This window comes from Peromyscus maniculatus, chromosome 14 (assembly GCF_049852395.1).
Source record: "Peromyscus maniculatus bairdii isolate BWxNUB_F1_BW_parent chromosome 14, HU_Pman_BW_mat_3.1, whole genome shotgun sequence".
Lineage (NCBI taxonomy): Eukaryota > Metazoa > Chordata > Mammalia > Rodentia > Cricetidae > Peromyscus > Peromyscus maniculatus.
The window spans coordinates 56,960,688-56,985,973 of NC_134865.1; the positions used below are offsets into that span (position 1 = coordinate 56,960,688).

Genomic DNA, 25,286 nt, shown 5'->3' on the forward strand with positions numbered 1-25,286 from the left:
TTACTTGACCACCTCCTAACTTTTTTGAGACATGGTCTCATTAGTCTAGGCTAGCCTCAAACTCCTACTTCTGTACCCTGAGAGCTGGGATTACAGGCATGTGACATTGTGCTTGGCCTCAAAGTTTGTTTATTTAGGCTTTCTTCTTGCTGAAGAACTGATTGCAAGTCTAAACAATCAATGCTCTATTTTCTTTCCTTCCTTCCATCTCTTCCTCCTCCTCCTTCTTAAAAAAAAAAAAGTGGCCATGTGTGTGCACATGCACAGGCTTGTAAAGCACACAGAAACCAGAGGAGGACTTCTAGTGGCCTGCTCTATCACCATCCACCTTCTTCCCTTGGGGCAGGGTCTCTCACTGAACCTGGAGCTAGGCTGGGGCTAGAAAGCTCCTGTGATACTCCTGTCTCCCACTCCACCACTAAGGTTACAAGCGGTCCATAGCCATGTGATCTTTTTATGTGGGTGTCAAGGATTTGAACTCAGATCCTCAAGCCATTTTCCTAGCCCCCTAATCAATGTTCTTTATTTTTTAAAAACTGGGGGGAATGAAGAGGAGGCTCAACTGTCAAGAATAGTGGTTGCTCTTGCAGAAGACCCATCCCAATGACCTCATTCCAATTTTGGGGACCCAGGCAAGGAGAAAGCTGCTCCTGTGAAACAGCTGTCCACGGGCCACTGGTGTCAAATCTAGTGAACCTCAGGAAATGGGAGTCTCCCACTTTGGATTGGGGTGTTGAGGTTGATTAGGAATCAGCTAGGTAGGCTATTTACTTGGTAAATAGTCTAGTAAGTAAACCTTTTAGCAAATTCTGAAAACTTGATTTGTAGTTTCTGTATTTTCAAGAAAATAAAAAATAGTTTAGTGGGGAGCTGGCAGGATGGTATGTTTGGTTATAGAAATATTTATTGGAGTCAGCATGAATATAGATACAAAATTGACTTTACGATTTGGCTATTTGGGAGCTGGAGAGATGGCTTTGACAGTATAGATGCCTCTTGCACAAGCCTATTGACCTGAGTTAAAAAGTGGAAAAAGAAGCAGGCCCAGGGAGGTGATGGTGGTGGTGCACACCTTTAATCCCAGCACCTGGGAGGCAGAGGTAGGCCCATCTCTGAGTTCAAGGACAGCCAGGGCTACATAGAGAAACCTTGTCTCGGAAAAAACCAAACAAATCAAAATTGGAAGTAGAAAACCTACTCCACAAAGTTGGCCTCTGACCTCCACATGTGTGTCATGACTTGTGTCCCTACACACCAATTGTGTACAAACATACAGTGATAATTGATAAAAGTTTTTTAAGGTGTGGCTATATCACAGAATTTGGTTAAGCACAGTAATATTTTAGCTTTTAGGATAGCATCTCCAGCCTGGATTTTAGAAATCGTTTGTTTGTTTGTTTGTTTGTTTGTTTGTTTGTTTGTTTATGCAGCAATCCAAATCACACCAAATCATAGAAATCATTTATTTAAAAAGAAAAGAAAGCATTTATTATTTGAAATGATGAAAAGGCATGCATGTGAGGCCAGAGGTCAACTTTAGGTGTAGTCCTCGGGAGCCGTCTATCTTGTCTTTCTCTCACTAAATGGAGAGCCCTCCGTTCAGCTAGACTGGCTGGCCATTGAGCCGGGGACCTACCCTTCTCTCTTTTCCCCAGTGCTGGAATTCAAAGTCCTAGCATGCCCCACGGTTTACATGGGTGCTGGGGTCAAGTTCAAGTCCTCCTGCTTGGGTAAGCCGGCACTTTACCAGCCTGTTAACTTCCCAGTCCTCTGTGTGGCTTCATTCCTAAAGGCCTGGCCTTGTCCACTAGTGTGGTGTCCACGGAACCCTGTGCAGTGGGAGACTCCCATTTCCTGAGGTTCACTAGATTTGACACCAGTGGCCAGCGGACAGCTCTTTCTCAGGAGCTGCCTTCTCCTTGCCTGGGTCATCGCCCCTGCACTTCCGAAAGGTTCCCTTCCAACAGCATTCCCTTTCCAAAGCTTTTCCTGTCCATCCAGTCCAGCTCCCTGGCAAGCTCTCTCCGTCTCTGCCCTCATATTGTCTTCTGTACTCCTTAGAGCCTCCGTGCCATTGTTTGACAGACAGTTCTCCAGTTCCCAGGGTGTCTTCTGCCAAACTTCTCAAGGTGAAGAATTGTACTAGAGCCTTAACGTTAAGCACATAGATGACACAGAGATAGAGCTTAAATTTGGTAAAATTCCTATCCTGAGCTGGAAATGTGGCTCAGCAATAGAGCCTTTGCCAAACACGCTGAGGCTCTGGGGCCTGTCCCCAGCACTGGAAAAACATTCAATGAAAATCTAATTGTGTGACTAAATGTGTAACAGCAAGCACCTCTTTGTTGCTGTGTTTTCTGAAAGTGTCTCTCTTTCCTCTTCACTGCTTTAGAATAAGAGGTGTCTGCTTTTATGGTAGCTAGGAGTGTAGTTCAGTTGGCATTTACCTGGTATGATTGAAGCCCTGGGTCCCATCCCCGCACCACATGAACCAGGATGGTAGTGTGTGCCAGCAATCCCGGAAGGGAGCTGGAGAAGCAAATGTCAGAAGTCCTCCTGGGCTACAGAGCAGTGTGAGGCCAGTCCGAGCTACAGGAGACTGTCTCAGAAAGAAATGTGACTGTGATCATAGTGCTGGGAGAGGAAAGCCTTGCTTCTATTAGTAATGTACTTGAGCTACGGGGAACCGAAATATAAAGTGAAAAATATTGGGTAAGGTGGGTTTGTGGTGCTAACTTGCATTAGAATTACCTCCAGGGCCTATTAAAATATGGATTCCTGGGCTCAGTCTCAATCTAAAGTTTCCTATTTAGAATCTGAAGGAAGGCTTAAGAATTTATATGTCTTTTAAGTTTTTTTTTTTTTTTAAGATTAATTTATTTATGTAGTTCTGCCTGCATGTATGCTTACAGGCCAGAAGAGGGCACCAGATCTCATTACAGAAGATGGTGAGCTACCATGTGGTTGCTGGGAATTGAACTCAGGACCTCTGGAAGATAGCTTCTAAGCTATCTCTCCAGCTCCCGAATTTATATGCTTAACAAGTTTTCAGGTAGCACAGATGCGGTGGCCCAGGAACAACATTTTGAGAACCACTTACATAACTTAAAATGCTAACCTACCTATATACTCCATGTCTAGTTAGGTTTCTATTGCTGTGATAAAACACCATAACCAAAAGCAACTTGGGGAATAAAGGGTTTATTTTATCTTTCAACTCTCAAGTCACACTCTCCGTCACTGCCACTTATGGCTGGACTCCTGGAAGCTAGAACTCATGGAGAGTCCATGGAAGAGTACAGCTTCCTGGCTTGCTCCCAGTGGCTTGTTCCTACAGAACCCAGAACCACCAGCTCACAGTAAGTTGAGCCCTCCCTCGTCAATCATGAAAATGTGCCACAGGCTCGCCCACGGGTCAGCCTGGTGGGGGCATTTTCTCAATTGACCTTCCTTCTTTCAAAGTGACTCTAGCTGGACTCAAACACACACAGTCTACTGGAATAAGATGATTTCTTGACTTTCCCACCCAATCCCTCCTCAAGGCCTTGGGGGAAGGCTGTTCATATTCACTAACCTCTCCACAGGTATTGTGTTTGTACAGAACACCAACTCCTGAGAACATGTCAGTGCCCAAAGGAGCAGGGAAACACTTTCTAAGGAAGACTGTTAGCTTCTTTTAGTGTCTAATCGTCTGCAGTCATACACATATAATGTACATGAAGTAAGAGCTTGTTAACTAGACGATTAAAATCGTTTTTGATTTTTGAGGCCAGTGGTCTAGCTAGAATCTATAAAATTCTTCTTTTTACTCTCACTTGTATATTAGTTTGAATGTTAATAAAATGGAAGTTTAAATTTAATTAAAAGTTACATAATAAATGCCTGCATAAAATCTGATTAACAACATTTCCCTTATATTCTGTTTTGCCATATTGATTATCCACAAGCCACTTTTAAGATTCTAAATTATAAAAAAAAAAGATCCAAACTGCTGATCTGTACTGTCTCTCACTACACAGCATCTGTTAGCAAGGCGCAGACTAAGCTCTGGAGCTGAGTGATGTAGACTGTTTCCATGGCTTAATTTTTTCTGGCTAAGGATTTGTTTGTGTTCTTATTATTTCAAACTCATAATTTATGAATATTACAAATGAGGTTACCTAGAAACATCAAAACAAGATATTCTGGGGGGAAACATAGGTTTAACCAGCTATTATTTCTAATCACAAGGAGGATAACCTTATCTGATTGTAATTCAGCTTTAAGTGAAATTCATAAATACTGAAGATGAAAGCATTCTGGCTTTATGCTGTGACATAATTTTTTCTATGCTACATAATTTTATAAAGAAAACTTTTTAAATTAAAGCTAGGTAGCCACTGTACATTTTGCATCTTTTCAAATTCAATTAACTCAAAATCTCTTCTATCAGTTTGGACAAAGGGAACATACATATGTAGGTAACAAGTAATCTGTTTTAAATTGAATAAATCAGGGGGTTGGAGAGATGGCTCCTCAGTTAAAGAGCACTTGTTGCTCTTGCAAGGGACCTGAGGTTTGTTCCCAACACCCACATGGAGCGTCTAACAACGGCCTGTAATCCAGTTCTGGGGGTCTCATGCCCTCTCCTGGCCTCTCCTGGCACCTGCACTCATGTAGTGCACATATGTCCTGGTTAGTTTTTTGTCAACTTGACATGAGCCCAAGTAATTTAAGAAGAGGGGACCTCAGTTGAGGAAATGCCCCCACTAGATTGGCCTGTGGGCAAGGCTGGGGTGCATTTTCTAGATTAATGATTGATGTCAGAGGGCCCGGCCTGCTGGGAGCAATGACACCCCTGGGCAGGTGGTCCTGGGCAGTGGTGGTGCACACCTTTAATCCCAGCACTCAGGGGGCAGAAGCAGGCAGAGCTCTGTGAGTTTGAGACCAGCCTGGTCTACAGAGTGAGTTCCAGGACAGCCACGGCTACACAGAGAAACCCCATCTGGAAAAGGTAAGGGGAAAGAGAGGTGAAGAGAGAGAGAACAGGTTGAACAAGCCATGAGGAGCAAGCCAGTAAGTAGCACTCCTCCATGGTTTCTGCTTGAGTTCCTGCCCTGATTCCCTTCAGTGGTGGACCATGATGGGGAACTGGAACCTGGAATAAGCCCTTTCCTCCCCAAGTTGCTTTTGGTCATGGTGTTTAATCACAGCAATAGAAACCCTAGCACAACATACATACACACTTATAGCATGCACCTACTCATATAAAGTAAAATAAATAAATCTTTTTTAGTTAGATAAATCTATGAAGTAAAAGAATGGCCAAAATAGCCGGGCGGTGGTGGCGCACGCCTTTAATCCCAGCACTCAGGAGGCAGAGGCAGGCGGTTCTTTGTGAGTTCGAGGCCAGCCTGGTCTCCAAAGCAAGTTCCAGGAAGGGCGCAAAGCTACACAGAGAAACCCTGTCTCGGAAAAAAAAAAAAAAAAAAAAAAAGAATGGCCAAAATAAAGTAGAATTAGTGAGGTCATCATTTACGTATGTAGCTATTGGCAGTGTGAGGATGAAGTTGTTGAACTCCAGTTTGGCTAGTGGAAGTTTAAGTGAAGCTAGTCTCTCTCTTATATCTTGTTAGTCTTCTCTGCTGTAGCCTCTTCTGAGAGATTCAATAAATAAATAGCCAAGGGCTCAATCTCTTTCCCCCTCCCAAGAATCTGGTAGAGACATGTTGACCCAGTAGGCTTCTCTTATAGCCATGTTATGGGCAGAGTGAAATATTAGGCTATTTACCTGTGTGATTTCATAAGTAATTAAGAGAGAGGTAGGCTGCAAAGTAGCATGTCCTTATTATTAGATCTAACCTGTGTTCAGTGTGTATTTAAAAAATAAATAATCTGCCTTTGGCCATTGACCATATCTAATTTGCTTCTCATCCAAAGATTTTAACAATGAAAATAAATATTCCTGACATGAAAAATGATCCCCTTTCTAACACTCTTCCTGTCTAGCCATTTCCAAGCTCTCTGCAGAATTAATTCTCCCCGTCACTTTCCTTGCCTGCTCTTCTCTGAGAACTCATCGTGGAGTCCCTAGAATTATAGTATGATTTGAATTATACGGTGATATGTAGTGACTAGTGTTAAGTGAAGTTTTCTTTAAAGCATGTACTAACTAAAGTGAATGCTGTAATGAACCCCACACACATCCCCTACATCCCATAATGGTCAACCTTCAGCTGTTGTTAGATCTGCACCAACTTATGTCACACTTATGTTCTTATGTTCTGTGCTTATGTTCACTGAAACCTCTCGAAGCAAATCCTAGCTATCATGCCATTTCCTCTAGCATGCTTTTGTATGATTTCTAACATTTTAAATGGCATAGTTAGTACATTGAACAACATAATAGAGCTCCTTAGCAATGTCTTCTCTAGTCCCTATCCAGCTCAAACTTGTGTTGTCGTTGTTGTTTTTCACGATTGCTTTGTTTGAATTAGTATCCAAATAGTACGTTTTGTTGACGTGAGTCTAATCTATTTTACTCTTCCCTATAACTACATACACATATACCTATCTCAATCACATGATATGTATTGTGTATTTGTTCCAGTTTGAGAGATTAATTTGTGTGTTTGTGTGTTATCAACCTTATCTTTTTCAAAAATCAACTGTTATTCTTTTTATTCTACTATATGAACATTTATTTTGCCTCCCTGAAATTCAGTCCAAAAAGACTGCAGAGAGAAGAGGGTTTTTTGTTTGTTTGTTTGTTTCATCTTTTTGTCGTTGTCAAAATAATGAGTCAAAATGACCAGTGGATTATTTTTAACATCATAGATGTTTATATTCGATATTTTTTATTTGTTATTACATTCATTTGTTCATTGGAGGGGGAGGCATATGTGTGGAGCTCAGAGACACTTGTAGGAGTTTTTCTCACCTACTACTATGTGGGCTGCAGAGATCAAACTGAGATGGTCCAGTTTGGTGACAGACCACGTTATTGCTGAGCCATTTTGGCTGGACCTCAATATGTTTTGATGTGTTGTGACCATTGCTCTTCTTTTTAGTCTAAAACTCTCACGTTTTAGTGGATGCCTCTTTGAGTTGGCCCCAAGTCTTTGGCATGTCTGTAGTAGTATTGGATAACTTCCTTGCTTTGAGCCATGTCATTTACTTCTCCAACCTTGAAATCTCTTCCATTTCTCTAAGGAATCTTGCTTCCTTTCAGTAGACACGGAAACACTAATCATATTCTTTGGTACTGCTCAGTCGTTCTTAACGGGCCTTCTTCATGAAGAGTTTTGGAGACTGTTTGGAGTTTGGGTGTAGTTTGGTGTGATCTAGTTGAGTTTTTGTTGTTTTGTTTTGAGACAAGTTCTTATTGTGTAACTTAAGCAGCCTGGAATTCTTTTGTGTGTGAGTGCTGTATGCATGTGATCTGTGCAGATGTGTGTGCATTCATGCATGCAGACATCAGATGTCCTGCTCTATCACTCTGCCTTATTTCTGTGAGACAGGATCTCTCACTGGACCTGGAATGAGCCTAGTTACCAGCAAATCCCTCAAATCCTCTGATGCCAACCACACCACAGTACTAGAAATAATAGTACATCCAGCCACGCCCAACTTTTTATATAGGTGCTAAGGATTTGAACTTGCGTCCACAACAAGCACTGTGACCTGCTGAGCTCCCTGTCCAGCTCCAGAGCTCCTGCTCCTACTGCCTTAGTTCCCAAGTTGCTAGAATTACCGATGTATGCCACCATCTAACCTTTACATTTTCATTACATTATTTATTTATTTATTTATTTATTTATTTATTTATTTATTTATTTATTTGTGTGTGTGTGTGTGTGTGTGTGTGTGTGTGTGTGTGTGTGTGTGTGCATATGAATGCCACAGTGGACATGTGAAGGTCAGAGAATAACTTGTGAGAATCAGTTCTTTCCTTGTACCATGTGGGTTCTACCTGAGATTTGAACATGTCATTAGGCATGGAGCCAAGTTCCTTTTTTTTTTTTTTTTAAAGATTTTTTTATTTATTATGCATACAGTTAGTATGCTGTCTGCCTGCATGCCAAAAGAGGGCACCAGATCTCATTACAGATGGTTGTGAGCTGCCGTGTGGTTGCTGGGAATTGAACTCAGGACCTCTGGAAGAGCAGCCAGTGCTCTTAACCTCCGAGCCATCTCTCCAGTCCCCTCCCCAGGTCCTTCTTTACCTACTGAGCCATCTCTTTTGAAAAGAAGGGGAGAAAATTAAATGTTCCTATTAGTAACATGTCCAGTAAAATTGAAGTTTTACCTAGTGCATCTAATTTTATAATTGTCTCTTTTGTGGGAAAGTCTTGCTTCCTAGTAATTAACATAATCATTTGCTTTCACTTGCAGTGAAACTAGCTCCAAACGCACTACTTATCTATAACACAAAGACGGCTGCGTGTGTTGTGCGTTGCCTTGTACTCTAGGATCTGTGCTTCTGAGGATATGTGTGACTGCACATATAACTTTAGTTCGCCTTTTAAATTTTACTTTGTACCATGTGGTTACTATGTAGTTATGCCATACTTTATAGATTGTTTCTTTCTAGTTAATGGATTTTGTTTTTAACAAAGTAAATATTTACATATCTCAGAGTAAAAATTAGAGAAAAGGTATATTTGTCTCTCTTTTCCCTCTCTCTAATCCCTCTCCTAGTAGCTAGCTAGCTGTCTTTATCAGCAAAGCTGATATCAGACTTTATCCTTGCAATGTTTTGTTTTGACAGTAAAATTAATACATATTTTATCTAAATACCATCTTCCTAAATTTCCTTGTAACAAGGCCCGGTATGGTGACATATGAAGGTAACATATCATATACATGCTGTACTTTGCTGTTATTATTTAACAGTGTGTTCTAGAGTTCTCTCCCTAATGGTAAGAGGATATTTTCCTCATTCCGTTGTACAGTTGAACAATATGTTGCACGATAAGGCATGTTATAGTTTACTCAGCCAGTCCATTTCCTGTTGATGGGTGCTTGGGTTGTTTCTTATCTTCATTATTATCGAAATTACTGAAGTGAATAGACATACAAATACTCTATAGACTCCTGGCTCAAGGGCAAATTGTGTAAGTAATTTTAGAAGTGCAGATTTTTTTATGTGCAAATTTTTTTTATGCACAGTGTTTAATTATAAATTTAAGCCGGGTGGTGGTGGCGCACGCCTTTAATCCCAGCACTCGGGAGGCAGAGCCAGGCGGATCTCTGTGAGTTCGAGGCCAGCCTGGGCTACCAAGTGAGTCCCATGAAAGGCGCAAAGCTGCACAGAGAAACCCTGTCTCAAAAAAAAAACAAAAAAACAAAAAAAAAAAAAAAATTTAAGCTGAAGCCAGGTGGTATACCCCAACAATTCTAGTACTTAAAGGTAGAATCAGGAAAATCAGGAGTTCAAGGTCCTCTTCAGTTACATGATGACTTCAAGGCCTCTGAGCTACATGACACTATCTCAAAGAAAACAAAAATTATTGAAAAGGAGGGTTGGAGAGATGGCTCAGAGATTAAGAACACTGGCCACTCTGAGAGGATTGATTCCCAGCTCCCACTTGGCAGCTCATATCTGTCTGTAACTCCAGTCCAGGAGATCCAGTGCCCGCTTCTGACCTCTGTGGGCACCAGGTGGTGCAGAGACATTCCATGCAGGCAAAACAGTCATTCACATTAAATAATTAATAATGATAATAGTAAGAATAATAATGATAATTGAGAAGGCTATACAATTCTTTCCTCACAAGTAAATAAATGTTTTTTTTTATTTATACAGCTACTGTATGTCCAATATTATACTCTTTTGTTTTGTTATTTTGAGACAGGGTCTGTCTATATAGCTCTAGCCATCTCAGAACTATGTAGAAAGGCTGGTCCTTGAACTCACAGAGACCCTCCTGCCTTTGTTTCTGAGTGTTGTGATTAGAGGTGTGGGATACCATGCCTATCTGGTGTTTTATTAGTTGCTGCAAGAGGTTCTGCAGAACTTGATGAAACAAGAAAGATAACGTTCATTTCAGATTTTGCAGTGCTGTCAAAGAAGTAAGTGGGTTGAAATGGAAATGAGTACATTGAAAAGGTCTTGCTTTAGTTAGGCCTGTCAAGGAAACCACTCTGGTTGAGGGCATTTGAGCTAAGACATAAAGGATAAAAATGATGACTGCTACCTTCCATTTATTGACTTGCCAAACGGTATTTTTTTTTCTTTTCCTTTCTTTTGTTTTTTTGAAACAGGATCTTGCCATGTATACCTGGATAGCCTAGTACTCACTATGTATTGTCACTTGCCTCAAACTCGTGACAATCTCTGGCTTTAACCTCCTGAGTATTGAAATTCCAAACTGGGATTGCCATACATCCAGCTTCCTTCTTTTTAAAAACCTCTTGTTTACGCTTACAAAACCATAGTTTCCAGTTTACAGACAAGAAAACTGATGCTCAGGAATATATATTTGCTTGTGTTCATTTGGTTGAGATGGGGTTTTATATAGCCCAAACTGGCCTGGAACTCACTATGTAGATAAGGATGGCCTTGAACTCATGGTTTTCTTGCCTTCACTTGTTGAGTGCTAGAATTACTGTTGTAAGCCGCCCGCCATGGCTGGCTGCTTGTAGCCTTTACGTTTTGAGATCAGGAGGCTAAGACAGGATGATTGTAACGAGATCAAGGCTATTTTGGCTACAATGTAAGAGTCTGTCTCAAAACAGCAACAATAAAAATAAACCTATTTCTATAATAAATCTCAATCTGTAGCTATCTAACTCCAAAACTAGAAGAAATAAACTGTTTTCACTATATTACATTGTCTGTCTAAACCAGGAAAGAGACCAGATAATATTGAATTAATAGAGTAAAAATAATTTCCTAACCACAGTAATTTTTGATAGCTTCCCTTTCCTTTTGAGTTATAAAACAAAACAGATTTTTACTCCATTAACTGGCGGAAGTATTTGTTTGGATTTTTATTAAAGTACTGTTCAAAGTCGTTACTGATTATCAATTCAAATGTGTGTGCTTAGTTTGTTCCTAACACATAGAGAGGGACTGTGGAGATGCCTCAGATAGGAAAAGCACTTCCTGATAGAGCAGAGACCTGGGTTTAGTTCCTAGCAACCACATGGTACCTCACAACCACCTGTCACTCCAATTCCAAGGGATCCAACATCATCTAAGCTCTGAGGGCCCCAGGCATACATGATGGACATGCACACAAGCAGGAAAAACATGCATATACATAAGGAGAAAGTAGAGAAACATACCTATTGTCCAAGTTAAATAAGGCAATTTCAGTATCCATTTTCGTTTTTTTATGGGGAGCTCTGCCTTTAAAATTCCCTAACACAAATATACTCTTTTTAAAATTATATACCAAGTATTTTACTTACCTAGTTAATAAATATTTTTTTTAATTCTGTGTACAAGGTACTTTACAAATGTCTGTCTAATTAGTTTAAGTAAATAGAGTGACCAGAACATTGTACAGGGCTCTGTAGATACTATAAAGTTAGCCTTAGGGGAACAACATTGCTCTAATGTGTGTGTTTTGTTACTGGTCTATTTTCTTGCACCAGCACTTATTGAACGTGTGTCTGTCTGTCTGTCTGTAGTTTACAGATGAAAGAGCTGAGGCAAAGAGAAGCTACATGATTTATCTGCAAACACCATCTAGTAAATTCTAGATTTAGAATCAGGTGTTTTTTTGTGTGTGTGTTGGTTTTTTTTTTATTTATTATGTACACAGTGTTCTATTTGCACAGCCAGAAGAGGGCATCAGATCTCATTACAGATGGTTGTGACCACCATGTGGTTGCTGGGAATTGAACTCAGGATGTCTGGAAGAGCAGTCAGTGCTCTTAACCTCTGAGCCATCTCTTCAGCCCCAGAATCAGGTTTTTTTGTTTCTTTGTTTTTTAACTTTCCTTTTTATTTCTTCTTTGTGTCTTTCACATCATGCAATGCATCTCCATCTCATTCATTTCTCCATCCCTTCATATCTGCCCTCTGCCCTTGCACCCACCCCCTCAAAATAAAATAAAATAAAATTTAAGAGAAAAGAAGAAGAGAGAAAAAAAGAAGGAAAAATCAATCTCGTCACGGGAGCTGTAGTGTCACACAGTGAGTCACACAGTAAACCCTTTTGTCCATACATCTTTACTTGCTAGTGTTCACTGCCGAGTCATTGGTCTGCTTCGAGGCCTCTGGATTCTGCTGCACTATCGATGCTGGGCCCTCAGTGGGACTCCTCCTGGATGTCCTGCTGTAGCTCTGTGTGGTGGAGATCCTGCAGCTCTGGGTCTGCAGAACCGGCCCCTTCACGTGCTCCAGCAGATCACCAGTAAGGTAGATGTTGGGGTGGCCAACATAGAACCCTGCTAGAACCAGGTTTTAACTCCTGTGCAATCAAAGATTTTCTGTCATAAGTGTTAAAAGCTCCTACTGGGCAATAGAAGTTTATAGGGAAATAGTATTATATTCTTCCCTGCTAGTGTTTTAAATAAACTCCATAATATTGTCCAATGAGCCATATATAAGATTCTTAGATATCTATTTTCTTTGGCATCTTAAACTAGAACTAGTTTCAGTTAAAATTCAGGTAATAAATGTATAAACAAGGCCACCTTTTTTATAATGTTTTTATTTTATGTACATTGATATTTTGCCTACATGTAGGTCTGTGTGAGGGTGTCCAATCCCCTGGAACCTTACTTATAGACAGTTGTGAGCTGCCATGTGAGTGCTGGGAATTAAACCCGGGTCCTTTGGAAGAGCAGCCAGTGCTGTTAACCTCTGAGCCATCTCTCCTTCCCACAAGGCCATGTCTAACAACATTAAAGTAAAATTATATTTTCTGTGTAAAGTAGAATTCCCCAGTAGCTCTGGGAATCCTTGTGGTGTGAAGGGAGACAGCATCTTACCTCTCTGCAGGTCATGTACATAATGTTACTGTGGAGAAAAGCAGTGGTGTGGATGATGCCTGCTCACAGTCCCACATACTTGATGTATCTGGGGCCTTGGGGCTTGCTGAATTTTGTGATTTCGTGAGCAAGATTTTTATTTTAAAGTTACATATTTCTGTGCTTTGCATTCACTATCAAATCTGTATTCTTAGGTTGTAGGGTTCCATCAAAATAAATAAATAATCTCTGCCCCTCCTCCCCCCACCCCCCATGCTCATTTTGTATAATATGGTAATGATATCACCGTAGCTGTAATTACGGGTCATCTTCATTTCTTTCATCTCTGCCTGTTCTGATGGCTTCATTCCTTTGACGGAAAAGATTTGGCTCTGGGTGCTATGATTATTTTGTTAAGCGTTATTCGAATAGACAGGAGTGAGAGAAATTAATCAATCCAAATGCAATTAGCATCATGTTTAACCCAGTGATGGACGTCTCAAGGTGAAACAGCCAGGGGAGTTTCAGACATTATTATTCAATCTAGTGGTTCTTATCTAAATTATAATCAAGAGAGGTTCTATTGGCTTCTCAGGGTGAGGCTGTAACTCTTTCCCTGCCCTGGGGGTCAAGAAGGCTAGTCCTCCTTTCTCCTCAGACTTAAGCAGCACTTCGTAGTGGCGTGGACCAGGAGGGAAGTTGTCAGCATATCCCAGTTGAGTGGAGTGATCTGTACTGTGTGTGATCTTGGCCTGTTTTCCCTGAGAGTAGACTGTAACACGAGTGAGTTACTGACTTGGGGTAGAATGTTTTGTGTACTGATCAGGCACTTTGACCAGTAGTTCTGTCTTAACCTTGGACCAGGGTTATTACTGTTCCCACTTTATGAGTGAGGCTATTGACCTTGTGAAGACTTGGGTTGTCATGTTTTACCAGGATCTCTTACTATGTAAAGCCCTGATACATGAGTATTTTGCACAAATGTATGAGTATTTAATAAAAGTTCTAACCCCCAGACTATTAATTCATTGCTTTGGGTTTTTTTGTTTTTCTTTTCTTTTCTTTTTTTCTTTTGTTTGTTTGTTTTGGAGTTTTATTTTTTTCCAATTAAATTTTTTTTAACATAAAGACAGGTTATAATTCCAAAGTCCAGAGTTATTTGAAACTAGAAAATATTTTCTCTGTAGAAAATAGTAAAAATGATAACATCTCCCAATAAGCCTTTTTAAGCCAAATAATAGCTGAATTATACATATAAATATTGATTAGATTCTGAGATACAGAAGAAACCTAGCTTTATCTGTTAAGAGAGCTATGTTTTACTCAAGTTGTGTAAATGAGATTCCTATTCATCTTCCCCTTCACTGTTTGATTTACGGCAGACATTTTTCTATAGGCTAATCCATAATCTAAAAAGATTTTAGCCTCCCCTCCTGAAAGTACAGCCAGCATGTTCTTTCATCAGCTTGATATGGTACAAATTCTTATCCTAATAGTGTAATTCATTGCTTTGACCTCATTGTTTTTCACACAGTTGAGCTTTACCCTTGAGAGGAACCAAATGAGCAGGATATGGTGGCACCCCCTATAATCCCACCAGCCCACAGGAGGCAGAGGCAGGAGGATCAGGGCTTTGACATCCTTGGCTCTTGGCTGCTACACGGAAATTTGGAAACTAGCCTGGCCTACATGAGCCCCTATCTGGAAAAACAAAAGGCTTGTGGGGATCTGTCTAGCTTAGTTGGTGTTGTGCTTGCTTAGTGTGTACACAGCCCAGTCCCCAGCCCTGCATAAACCAGGCTTAATAGCAGCACACACTATAATCCCGTCACTCTGGAGGTAGAGGCAAGAAGATCAGGAGTTCCTCAACTATGCAGCAAATTTGAGGCTAGCCTGGGCCGTGTGAGACCCGGTCTCACGTACATAATAAGAAGTACTTAGTTAGCTCTCATTTCTGGAAGACAGATCTTTAAGGTTTCTTTTGTTTGGGCTTTTTAGTAGGGAGAAGGATGGTAAGATTGCATATTCCAAATGTAGTCTTGTTTTGCTCTTAAAGACTTCTGAGCAAGCAGAGTTGTTGTAGAAACAGGCATTCTCTCGCCGGAAGACAGCATCTCGCAAGTGCCTGACAATTAAGATTCATCTGCTTCTGCCTTCAGTCATCAGGCATCACAGCTGACACATCTCAGATTTTATGTTCCCGCTCGATGTTTTATATTCCGAAAATAAAATCCATTGGCTGGATATTTCTGTTCTTTTTTTCCCTCCTTCTGTTATGAAACACTATTAAAATTATTTTCCATATTGGAACTGTCCACATTTGTTTACCTGTTCATCAAGTCCTGACTTTCCTTCTGCTATGACTTCTTGGATTAAACTTGGGTTGTTGATCACTTGGTGTTGCTCTGTCCAGAGGAGATCTGACCTGAACAGTCTCGGGCTGGCAGGCAGGAACTGCTGTGCTGCCTGCCATCCCAGCAGGAAAACTTTCCAGTTCCCACAAAACAGAGATCGCTGTTCTAAGTCACCTTGGCGTCTGTTCTCTGCTGCGCCCGAGTATCTGTTAACTCTGGCTCCTCCTCCAAGGCAATAGGCTTTCCAGAAGAGTCCCTCTCAGAAAGGCACATAGTAGGCACACTGTGGCTGACATTCCCGAGGGGCCACACCCTTGTGCTTTCTGCATAGTACACACACACACACACACACACACACACACACACACGCTGTTGGCCAACCAATGGAGCACTCTCATGTCGTAGCTGTTGAGAACATTCCGGGTTCAAAGTCAAAACAGTAATTAATAACAAACTGAACCGTATCTACAAAAGATCTTTGCAAAGCTAGTTAAACAAACAGGCTTCAGGGTTGGGGATTTAGCTCAGTTGTAGAGCGCTTGCCTAGCAAGTGAAAGGCCCTGGGTTCAGTCCTCAGCTCTGGAAAATAAAAAACAAAACAAAACAGGTTTCTATGTGTTCCTTTCTGTTCTAAGTAAATCTTAGTGCAGGTAAAGAAGATAATTGCTTCTAACACCCAACATGATTCCAGTAGGGGTATAGGGTTGGGGTTTTGTATTTGTTTGTTTGTTTGTTTGGTTGGTTGGTTTTTTCTGTTCCTATCATGTTTGCTTATTATGATAGAAGGAATGAGATCAAAACATGACAGCTAAGAATGTTTTTCAAGGAAGAGCCTTCAACACCCTGATTTTGTCAGGAATATTCTAGCCCTTCTTTGACTTTGGGGGAGTTGTAAAGTGGACACTGGAGTGTAACTGGAACCTTCTCCTCAGGATTATTGAAGTCATCCATAAGCCCATGAGAGGTCGTCAGCTTTGTGATTGACAGGCCTTCTCCCAGCACGGTTCGAACCTCCAGAGTATATGTGCCATCCAGATGCATGGTGCGCCCATTACTATTTTATAGCTGATGAGCTTTTAAGAATAATAAGATGGTTATAATAATAATAATAATAATAATAATAATAATAATAATCATATAATAATATAATAAGGGCTTTTAAGAATAACAAGATGGTTCAGCAGTTAAAAGAACTTGTTGCTCTTACAGAGGACCGAGCTGGTTACTAACATCCACGTGGTGATCCATCACCATCCATAAGTCCAGTTCCAGGAGGATCTGATGCCCTCTTCTGACCTCGGTGGACACAGAGCTGGACATGGGCAACAGACAAATATGCAGGCAAAACTCACACATTAAATGAGTAAAATTCATTTTAAACTAGAGATTTATTTTATTTTATTTTCTATTTTTTTATTTTTTTTTGGTTTTTCGAGACAGGATTTCTCTGTGTAGCTTTGCGCCTTTCCTGGAGCTCACTTGATAGCCCAGGCTGGCCTCGAACTCACAGAGATCCACCTGGCTCTGCCTCCCGAGTGCTGGGATTAAAGGTGTGCGCCACCACCGCCCGGCTAGCGATTTATTTTTAAAGGAAGACTAAATAATAAGCTTCCTTTTGCTAGTCCTCATGCTGTATGCTCGTTTATTTAGTATAGACATGGTACCCCTTATTTGTGGACAGCTAAGAAAATGCCAGTGCTTGCCAAGGCTGACCAAAAACCTAGGGAAGGCATTCCGACTCAGACCAGTGGTCACATGAGTGTGAAGGTGACAGAACAGCATGTTTCTATGATGCAGCTGAAGACTGAGGCACAAGAACGATGTGATGACAGTAGGTAGCACTTACGGATGGATGCCTGTGTGACCTTTGTATTAATCCCACCTTGAACAGATGAGGAGTCTGAAGCTCCAAGAGACAGACTTGCCCACAGGCCTCCGGGTTCAAGGTAGGAACTGAGTTTCAAGTTTCTGTATTCTGTTGCATACAGAAGAGACCTGTCCTGTCACGGTATTAGCTTGTCTCCTTTGTTTTCTTGATGCTCATAGTAGAATCTCCTAAAACCTGCTGGTTGTTACTCTTCTAGATGAGGAAAAAAGCAAGAGGGGTAGGGAATAACTCTTCTCCACCTTGCAAATGTTTTTAATTACATTGCAGCACCAAAATATTTAAAGTAGATTGAAATTGAGGCCCAAACATTTTATGAGTTTCTTCTATTTCATTAAAAAGTTACTTAATCTTTACATTGTTCCCTACATAAAAGTCGAGCAGAATTTTAGCAGGCAATTGCCTCAAAGTTATAATCTGAAAAATCTTTCTGTAATGAAACCCATATGTCATGGACAAAAGGTACAAAGCTCTGGCAGAGAGGGCTGGTCTCGAGAGAGACTCTGCACCCAATCTCGTTAACCAGGGGCCTCTGGTAATCCCTCATCCCCTCACTGGTAAGAAATCAATCTGTACTACTGAATCTTTTCACCCAGCCACCAGAAAATTTACTGCAGAGAAGGCAGTTTGGGGCTAGTCGTTGGAATGGGAACTAGAGGCAAGGCTAGATGGAAGATGGGGGATTGAAGGGTCTAAGGAAGAGACTAGATTAACCCCACACCTCTTTCAGAGTAAGCAGGCTAGCATCCTCCCTTCGGCCATGACCTCTTTAAGTATACCCGGGCATTTACAGCTGCTATGAACCTGGCAGTCTGGGAGAGACTACAAAGGGGATAGAAGCAACATAAAGCTGGGAGTTGATCAGAGTTCAGCCGGTTGCTGGCTTTCTGCATGTATGAATGGCCTCCGGTCCACACTCAGCAGCAGTTCACATTTACCCTGCGAGGAGTCTTTGTTGTGCGTGTCTCCATTTGTGATCTGAGCACTATCTGGGAGGGCTTGTAGATCATGGTGTGACGTGGTGTCATGCTTCTCATCAGCACATCACATAGTCTGGTGGCTGATGACCACTGGGTCCCTCTTGCATAGTCATTACAATGGTGGTAATGTTGTCTTCCCACAAGCTGGTAGTTCTAGACAATAGGCCCCAAAGGAAAAACACAAATTTCATCAACTAGATAAAACTCTCTAGCCACTTCTTTTTTCTAGGCCTTGTCTCCTCTCTCTCTTCCCTTTTCCTTGTATATGTGTGATGCCGGGTAACAACCTGCTAGGCAAGCAGTCTACCATTGAGCTGTATCCCTTGCTCTTAGGATTGTTTCTTTTGTGTGCTGAGTACACATGTGTGAGGGAGCATGCGCAGATGTGCGTGAGGAAGCGAGAGGGGAGCCTCGGTGTTCTTTCTCACGCACCGTCCACCTTATTTCCTGAGACAAGTCTCACTAGTCTGGACTCACCAGGTAAGACCAGGCTGGTTGACTGGCAAGCCCCGGGGCTCCACTGTCTCCACCCCTGCCTGGGCTGACAAGCATGCACCACCACACCCAGCCTTTTCAGGTGGGCTCTGGGGACCAAACTCGGATCCTCAGCTTACACGGCAGGTACTTTGTGACTGTGCATCTTCCAGCTCTGCCCTTCTTTTCTGTTGTGACACATCAACGTTGTAGGTGTTGAGAAGAACCGAGAGAAATGGAGGAACTAAAAGTGCCAAGCTCAAGAACATAGAATCTTACCCCGAGCATTTATCCAGAAAAAAACAAACTATAACTACTGGGAAGAAGGCGTGGGGGGTGGAGCTAGGCAGGAGACAGATAGCTTCTTACCCCTGAGAGTAAGCAGCAGCTCTGAAGGCTCTTCCCAAGAGAGAGTTGAAATCCTTTGGTGAGAGGACATTAGCAAAATATATTTACATATATAACCCCTCCTCGGAGAGAGAGAGGGAGAGAGAGAGAGAGAGAGAGAGAGAGAGAGAGAGAGAGAGAGAGAGAGAGTGTGTGTGTGTGTGTGTGTGTGTGTGTGTGTGTGTGTGTGTGTGTGTGTGTGTGTAAGGAATATGAAACAGTAGCAGAAGGCTGTCTCCTTACTCCTAATGGGATTTTGTAACAGCATGTGTGAGTTTGTTTCAGAAGTCAAAAATGAACAGATGTTGGTATAAATTACCTCTGTGTCTGATGTCTTGCAAATTAAAAGCGCGGTTGGCATCACTAAACAATTTCACTAGGTTTAGGGGGGTGCAGTGTGCGGGCGGTGATTACAGTCGAAGGTTGGGTGAAAATCTTCACACTGCAGCAGATCAAGAGAGCAAGGATAAAGAAATGGGGAATAAAATAAGGGCTGTATGAATTCATCAGAAATGTTAACATTCCTGATGACAAGTGAACAGGAGGGCACTTGCTCTGGAGCAGCCCCTGACCCGTAGCAATTTCCCTGTGCACAAAAAGGGGTTGGTGTTCAGGAGCTGATTTATAGGACCCAGCCTCTCTTAGGGAGCGGCCATGTCATGCATTCGTATATCTCCTATATGGGACTGGCAAGAAGGGAAACTTTCCCCTCCCATGTAGAAGATGATGTCTTTTGAATTACTTCTACTTTTACGGTGGTTTCCTGCAACTCTGTGTACTTGGATTAGGTCGAAGGGGGAGGAATGATTGAGTGGAAAGGGAGTTGTTAAAAAAAGGATTGGTTAAATTCACGGAAAATTTACCACGGAGAGACTTCAGAATCTCTGCCTGTTTTTCCTTTGAAACTCTTGAGCCCTCAAATATTTGGGTCTTTAAAGTTCTAAGTCTTAACACATGCAGGTCATTCTTTCACTGTAAGAGGTGACGAGATGGCTTGGTGGTAGAGAACACTGTCTGCTCTTCCACTGTATCTGGGTTCAGTTCCCAGCACCCATGTGGCAGCTTGCAACCGCCTATAACACCAGATCCAAGAAATCTGACACCCTCTTCTGTCTTCTGCAAGCGCTAACCATGCATACATACAGGCAACACACACACACACACACACACACGCACGCACGCACGCACGCACGCACGCACACACACACACACACACACACACAAATAAGGATAAATCCCTATTATTTTAAGTAACAGTAAGGACTTGGGAAGTCTGAACTCACCAGCAAGCAGAAATCACCAGTGAAATCAGGGTGTGTCAGGGTTCTGGTTTCCACACTGGCCTCCAGCCACACTGCAGACTGGTTTGATGCTGTTTAGGTTTAGAGTTCTTATACTTTACCCTCAAGAGTAGGCAGTTAACCCTTGTAGCTGCTCTACCCAAAAGAGTAAGGAAATTAAATTTGTAAAGAGAAGGGTAGCTATTCTGTCAATGGAGTTTTGAGGTTTCTGACCTCCCTTACTCATCCATTCATTCACTCAGAAAATGTGGGAGGAACAAAAACTAGTTACTTGCCATCTCTAAAAACCATTGTTAGTGATCGGTCGCCACTACGCTGACAGCATCCAAGAGAAGGTAGAGGTGAGCTCTGCTGTTCCTGCTGGACAGAGGAAGCCGGTGAGCCTTAGACCGTCCAGCCTGAGCCTGGCCCAGCTACCTCGCTGCGCTTGAGCTAGAAATGAGTTCAGATTCTTTGGTTCTCTTTGGTTTTTTTCCCCATGTGGTCATCCTGGCCTCTCCCTCACTCTGTAAGCACAGCCTTGCGGTTCTGGCTCCTGCCTTTGTCTCCTGAGTGCTGGGATTTCAGACACACCCCCATGCTCAGTTGATGTAGTACTAGGCAGACAGTCTACCAGCCTGGCTGCATCCCCAACCCCAAGTCCTGAATTCTCTATAAAATGGCCTTGCCGTCTCCCCTTGGCTAAGTAGTTGATTGGATTTCCTCTAGAGTAGTTAGTCCTTGACCCCGATCTCCATTAATTTGGCATTACTTCCTTCAAATGGCTCAGCCAATAAAGGGTACTTGCTGCCAAGCCTACAACTGAATTCAGTCCCTTAAACCCAGGATGGAAAGAGAGAACTAACCCCCACAAGCTGTCCTCTGACTTCTGTGGGCGCTCTGTACCCACACACAAAGTAAACAAACCTAAATTGATTGTTGTTTTTACTGGGCCCAGTAGGTAGTACATGCCTTTAATCTCAGCATTTGGGAGACAGAGGCAGGTGGATCTCTGCCAGTTTGAGACCAGCCTGGTCTACAGAGTGAGTTCCAGGCCAGCCAGGGCTACATAGAGACTTAGTTTCAAGAAAAAAATTAACTATTTTCTTGAGAAATAACAAAAAAAAGGAAATAAACCCTACCCTAGAGAGAGAGAGGTTCACTGAAAGCCGCTGTCCAGGCGTAACTGACTTTAAAGGAAGCGTTAGCGCTTGCTGTGTTCCTGTTTATTCTCTCGTTTATTATTGTGTATGTGTCCAGATTTAGTCAATGGGCCTCCCTCAGTTCTGTACAAACCTTGTGTAAACCACCAAGGAAGGCTCAGATTTGGGCATGGACAGCACTGAGACAGCTCTCCCTGAACTTGCACTCCTACCTGACAGAATGTCCACCTTTCACTGGAGCCCGGAGCTCGTGAACACTGGGAGCACGGACTGATAATACCGAAAGCATCCCTGTGATGGCAGGTTGTACAGAGAAGGAGCTGGCGTGCGGGCAGTGATTGACCCTCCAGCCTGCTGCACTCTAGGCTAAAATCCAACTAGGATCAGCACTCTACCAACTGAGCTACAGCCCAGGCCTCGTTTTATTCACTTTATTCTAGGACTGGGTTTTAGGAAGTTATCCAGCCCCGGCTAGGATTCCAGGCCTTTACCATCAGGCCTGGCAGACAAGCCACTGTTAAGTTTAGGTTGGTTGGAGTGGAGGATCTGTCTCGAGTCTTTTGCTCTGTCCTAGATAAAGGCAACAAGAAGATGGGCAAACATCCCTTTCATTACTGCAGGTGCCTCCCTAGCCACTTCCTTTCTTTGGCCAAGATGGACATATTGTGAGGCCGAGACACCACTGTCCGATGTCCACTGCATAGTTATGGAAGACTTCTGGCTTCCCAGCCTAGCCATCAGAAACCTTGAGAGCTGTTGAATCCATTTAAGAGATCTAAAAAGATGGTTCTGTGGAGTGAAGATGGGGCTGCAGCGGGGTGGAGGTTGCATTGCACATGCTTATTGAAAATTTGCTTCTAGAGCGGTGGCCCTTTTAATTGGGAAATGTTTTACTTTTACTTCGGAGCCTGACATACAGGAAAGTAGCTGAATAAACCTAGCAACAGCTAGGTTTCAGAGATTGACGGTGCTGAAAGTCGGAGAAAGACACATAAACCTTGCCTGGTTCTATTAAATACCCACGGGCTGACAATGCCAAGCGAGAGGACCAAAGGCCTATAAAGGCTGCTTTATTACACCATCCCAGATGAACTGCACCAAGGGGATATAAACCCTGCTGTAGTGCAGCACACAGGGCCTCCCGCTGCGGCTCAGGGCGGGGGTGGGGGGGTGGGGGGTTGATTTGACTTTCTAGATGGGCAGAGACCAACAGTCCAGACAAGATTCTGATCCTAGTTGGATTTTAGCCTCCCAGAGCAAACGCCATAAGATAGTGAACATGAGCATTAGAGCTGAGAGACAAACAGAGGGACTTACGGGAATTCCCTGGTGATTTGTTGTAAGGATAGCTGATAATCACCCTCCACCCCCGTCCTGGACCTTATACATTGCCGACTTGAGATTTGCTGTCCAGTCGTAATTGTCAGTGGTGGTTTTCTTTCCCTCTGCTAGAACATGAGTGGTGATTGAATTTGTTGGAGTAGCAGTTTGGTGTACAGTTGATTTAATTACCCATATCCTTTTTCATATTAACACGTGTTTATAAGTGCAGGTGCACAGGATGAGGGTGTGGAAGTCAGACGACATCTTTGGGGGAGTTGGGCCTGCATGTGTAACTTAAGTCTTCCTGTGATCCCCTTTCCGGTCCTAATTCTCATTGCTGCTTTGTTTTCTTTATGATTGCAGCCAGAGAGATGACCAGGGGGAAATTCCTGAACATCCTAGAGAAACCCAAGAAGTAGCAGCCACTCCAGCACAAGTGTCCTGAAGACTACACCAAGTTCCCTTCCCAGTGTCGCTCTGATGACGCACGCAGCGTGCTTCCTGGGGAAAGACTGCCCTTCTCCCCTGCTCCTGGCACTCCGCACCTCTGAGGACATTTGGCAGCAAGAGAAGAATCTGTTCTACCCGAGGACCATTGCCATTTCCTGAGTCGGCTCCGTAGCTCTGGTAACATAGAGGTCTCATCATTCCGAAAGGTCCTTTCCAAAAGTGACTGAGGAGTCTCAGGATCTTAGAACTCCTTCGGTTCTGTAATGGCAGAGTCAGTAGTGACGTGTTGATTAGTGGGTTCTGTTAAGTTGTACTTGACCTCTTAAGAAGCATTCATGACGAGGACATCAGAGAGAGACCAACTACATTCTGGACCAGACTGTGCATCCTGACCTGTGAACTCTACAGATCTAACGGATTCTATGACTTCCATTCTGAAGGAAACAATCCTCTTGAAATGTACATCTGCTTTTGTAAGTCTGTACCTCCAATGACACTCTTGCCCTTAGCACTATCCATTCCCCCGCTCCCAGGCCCACTTTGCAGGTCTGACTCTGGACAAGTGGAGCTCTCATAGTGACTCTCTAGAAAAAAGACTCATGCTGGGTCACCCTGGGTTCTAGACCCCCAGGCTAGTGTGAAGACAATGGAAGGAACTCTGGTTAGTCTCTTACATTTGTAAGTGAAAAAGTGAGTGTGACCTGGTAGTGGGAGGGCATGGTTGTAAGAGTTCCCTTCGACTGAAAACAAGAAGCCCCGACTGACTTAGTGTGTGCTGTCGGATGGTAACAATGCTTTCCCCTTTTCCTCCTCTCAGCCCCATATCAGATACTCCACTTACATGATACAAACATACCCAGAGGAAAATGGTCTGGCTTAAAACAACTCTCACAGATTATTTTTGCTACTTGTATATGTCTGCTAAAGTCTGAAAATCTTGCCCCTGGGTAAAATGGATTAGACCCAGCCTTTCACATTTTGAAAAGCGCAGAGTTCCCTCAATATTATAGAAAGAAAAGCTCCGTGGCCATCATCCATTGGGAGTTCGGACACAGGAGAAGCTGTGGCCAGGTCTCTGTCATGTGTCTGTTAGGGCACAGTGCTCTTGAGGTTCACAGCGGGTCCCTTGACCATTCTTGACAGACACTTGTGCCTAATGCTAGAGTTGATACTGGATTGTCCCCTTTCTTAGTGCTGTTTGATCGACACCGTTTTACTTTTTAAAAGGAAAAAGCAATGAAATATGTACCACAAAAGAGAAGTATGAGAAGAGAAGCATTCTGCTGGAGTACTCCCTAGAAGGGCCAGTTGATTTTAAGCTTAAGTCTGTGATTGACATTTTTTATCTCACGAAATGCGGTTAAAGTGAGTGTATACGAGTGATCAGAAATAATGCCATATGTCAAATTTTTTCTTCACTCTGTTTTTGAGAGTTGATGACATCAGGCACTTTTCGGGGTTTGGGGACTTGAAAGGTATGTGGAGAATACTGGGATGGCTCCCCAAACCAACTCGTCTGTAACGGGAAGCCAGTGGTTGGTGTTTGGAACTGCTGTGGCCTCCTCTCATTGTCATCCTGTTCACCAGCACTTAATTAATGTAAGTAGACAATGTTGTAGAATTGTGATATTTATTGTTTTGTATTTGTCATCCTTAGAAATGTTAATGATGTATTTTTATATTGATAATATAAATGTATGTACAGTATGCATATGTATTTTAGAACGTTAGAGGATTATACTTTGTGTATAATATGTCTTCATAATAAATGTGTCCCTTGTATTGGAGGTCGAATTTTTCCCTTAAAGGGCCAAGCTGTATATTTAAACCTGGACTCATGGAAAGTACAATTTGAGTGACAAGTCCCCTGTCCCACCAGCCATCCTGCCGTCACTGCTAAATTCCCTGACCCAGTGGGACCCTTTAGAAAGCTTTGGTACCACCTTGTGTATATTGTCAACGGTCCATCTCTCTCCTCGGGTTTAAAGGGTTAAACATGACAGTTTAAAATGACAACCTGGTTGATCCTTCCGTTTGGAGTCTTTCGTCTCCCCAGAAAGTCTCTCTTCCAATAAGAGCTCTTC

At 42.5% G+C, this 25,286-nt stretch overlaps 1 protein-coding gene across 2 annotated transcripts in view; it reads left to right on the top strand.

Annotated features, from left to right (window-relative positions):
- Lin52 (lin-52 DREAM MuvB core complex component) overlaps positions 1-24,984 on the top strand; it is an 87,688-nt gene extending 62,704 nt beyond the window's left edge. The window contains exon 6 of one of the 2 annotated variants that reach the window (XM_016001421.3): positions 23,116-24,984. In XM_016001421.3, the coding sequence (XP_015856907.2) occupies positions 23,116-23,171 (56 nt within the window). In that variant the 3' untranslated portion in view covers positions 23,172-24,984. Of the gene's footprint in view, positions 1-16,469; positions 20,154-23,115 lie in introns of those variants that run through there. The other variant, XM_076551070.1, reaches the window with a different exon arrangement.
- The last annotated feature ends 302 nt before the right edge of the window (positions 24,985-25,286 follow it).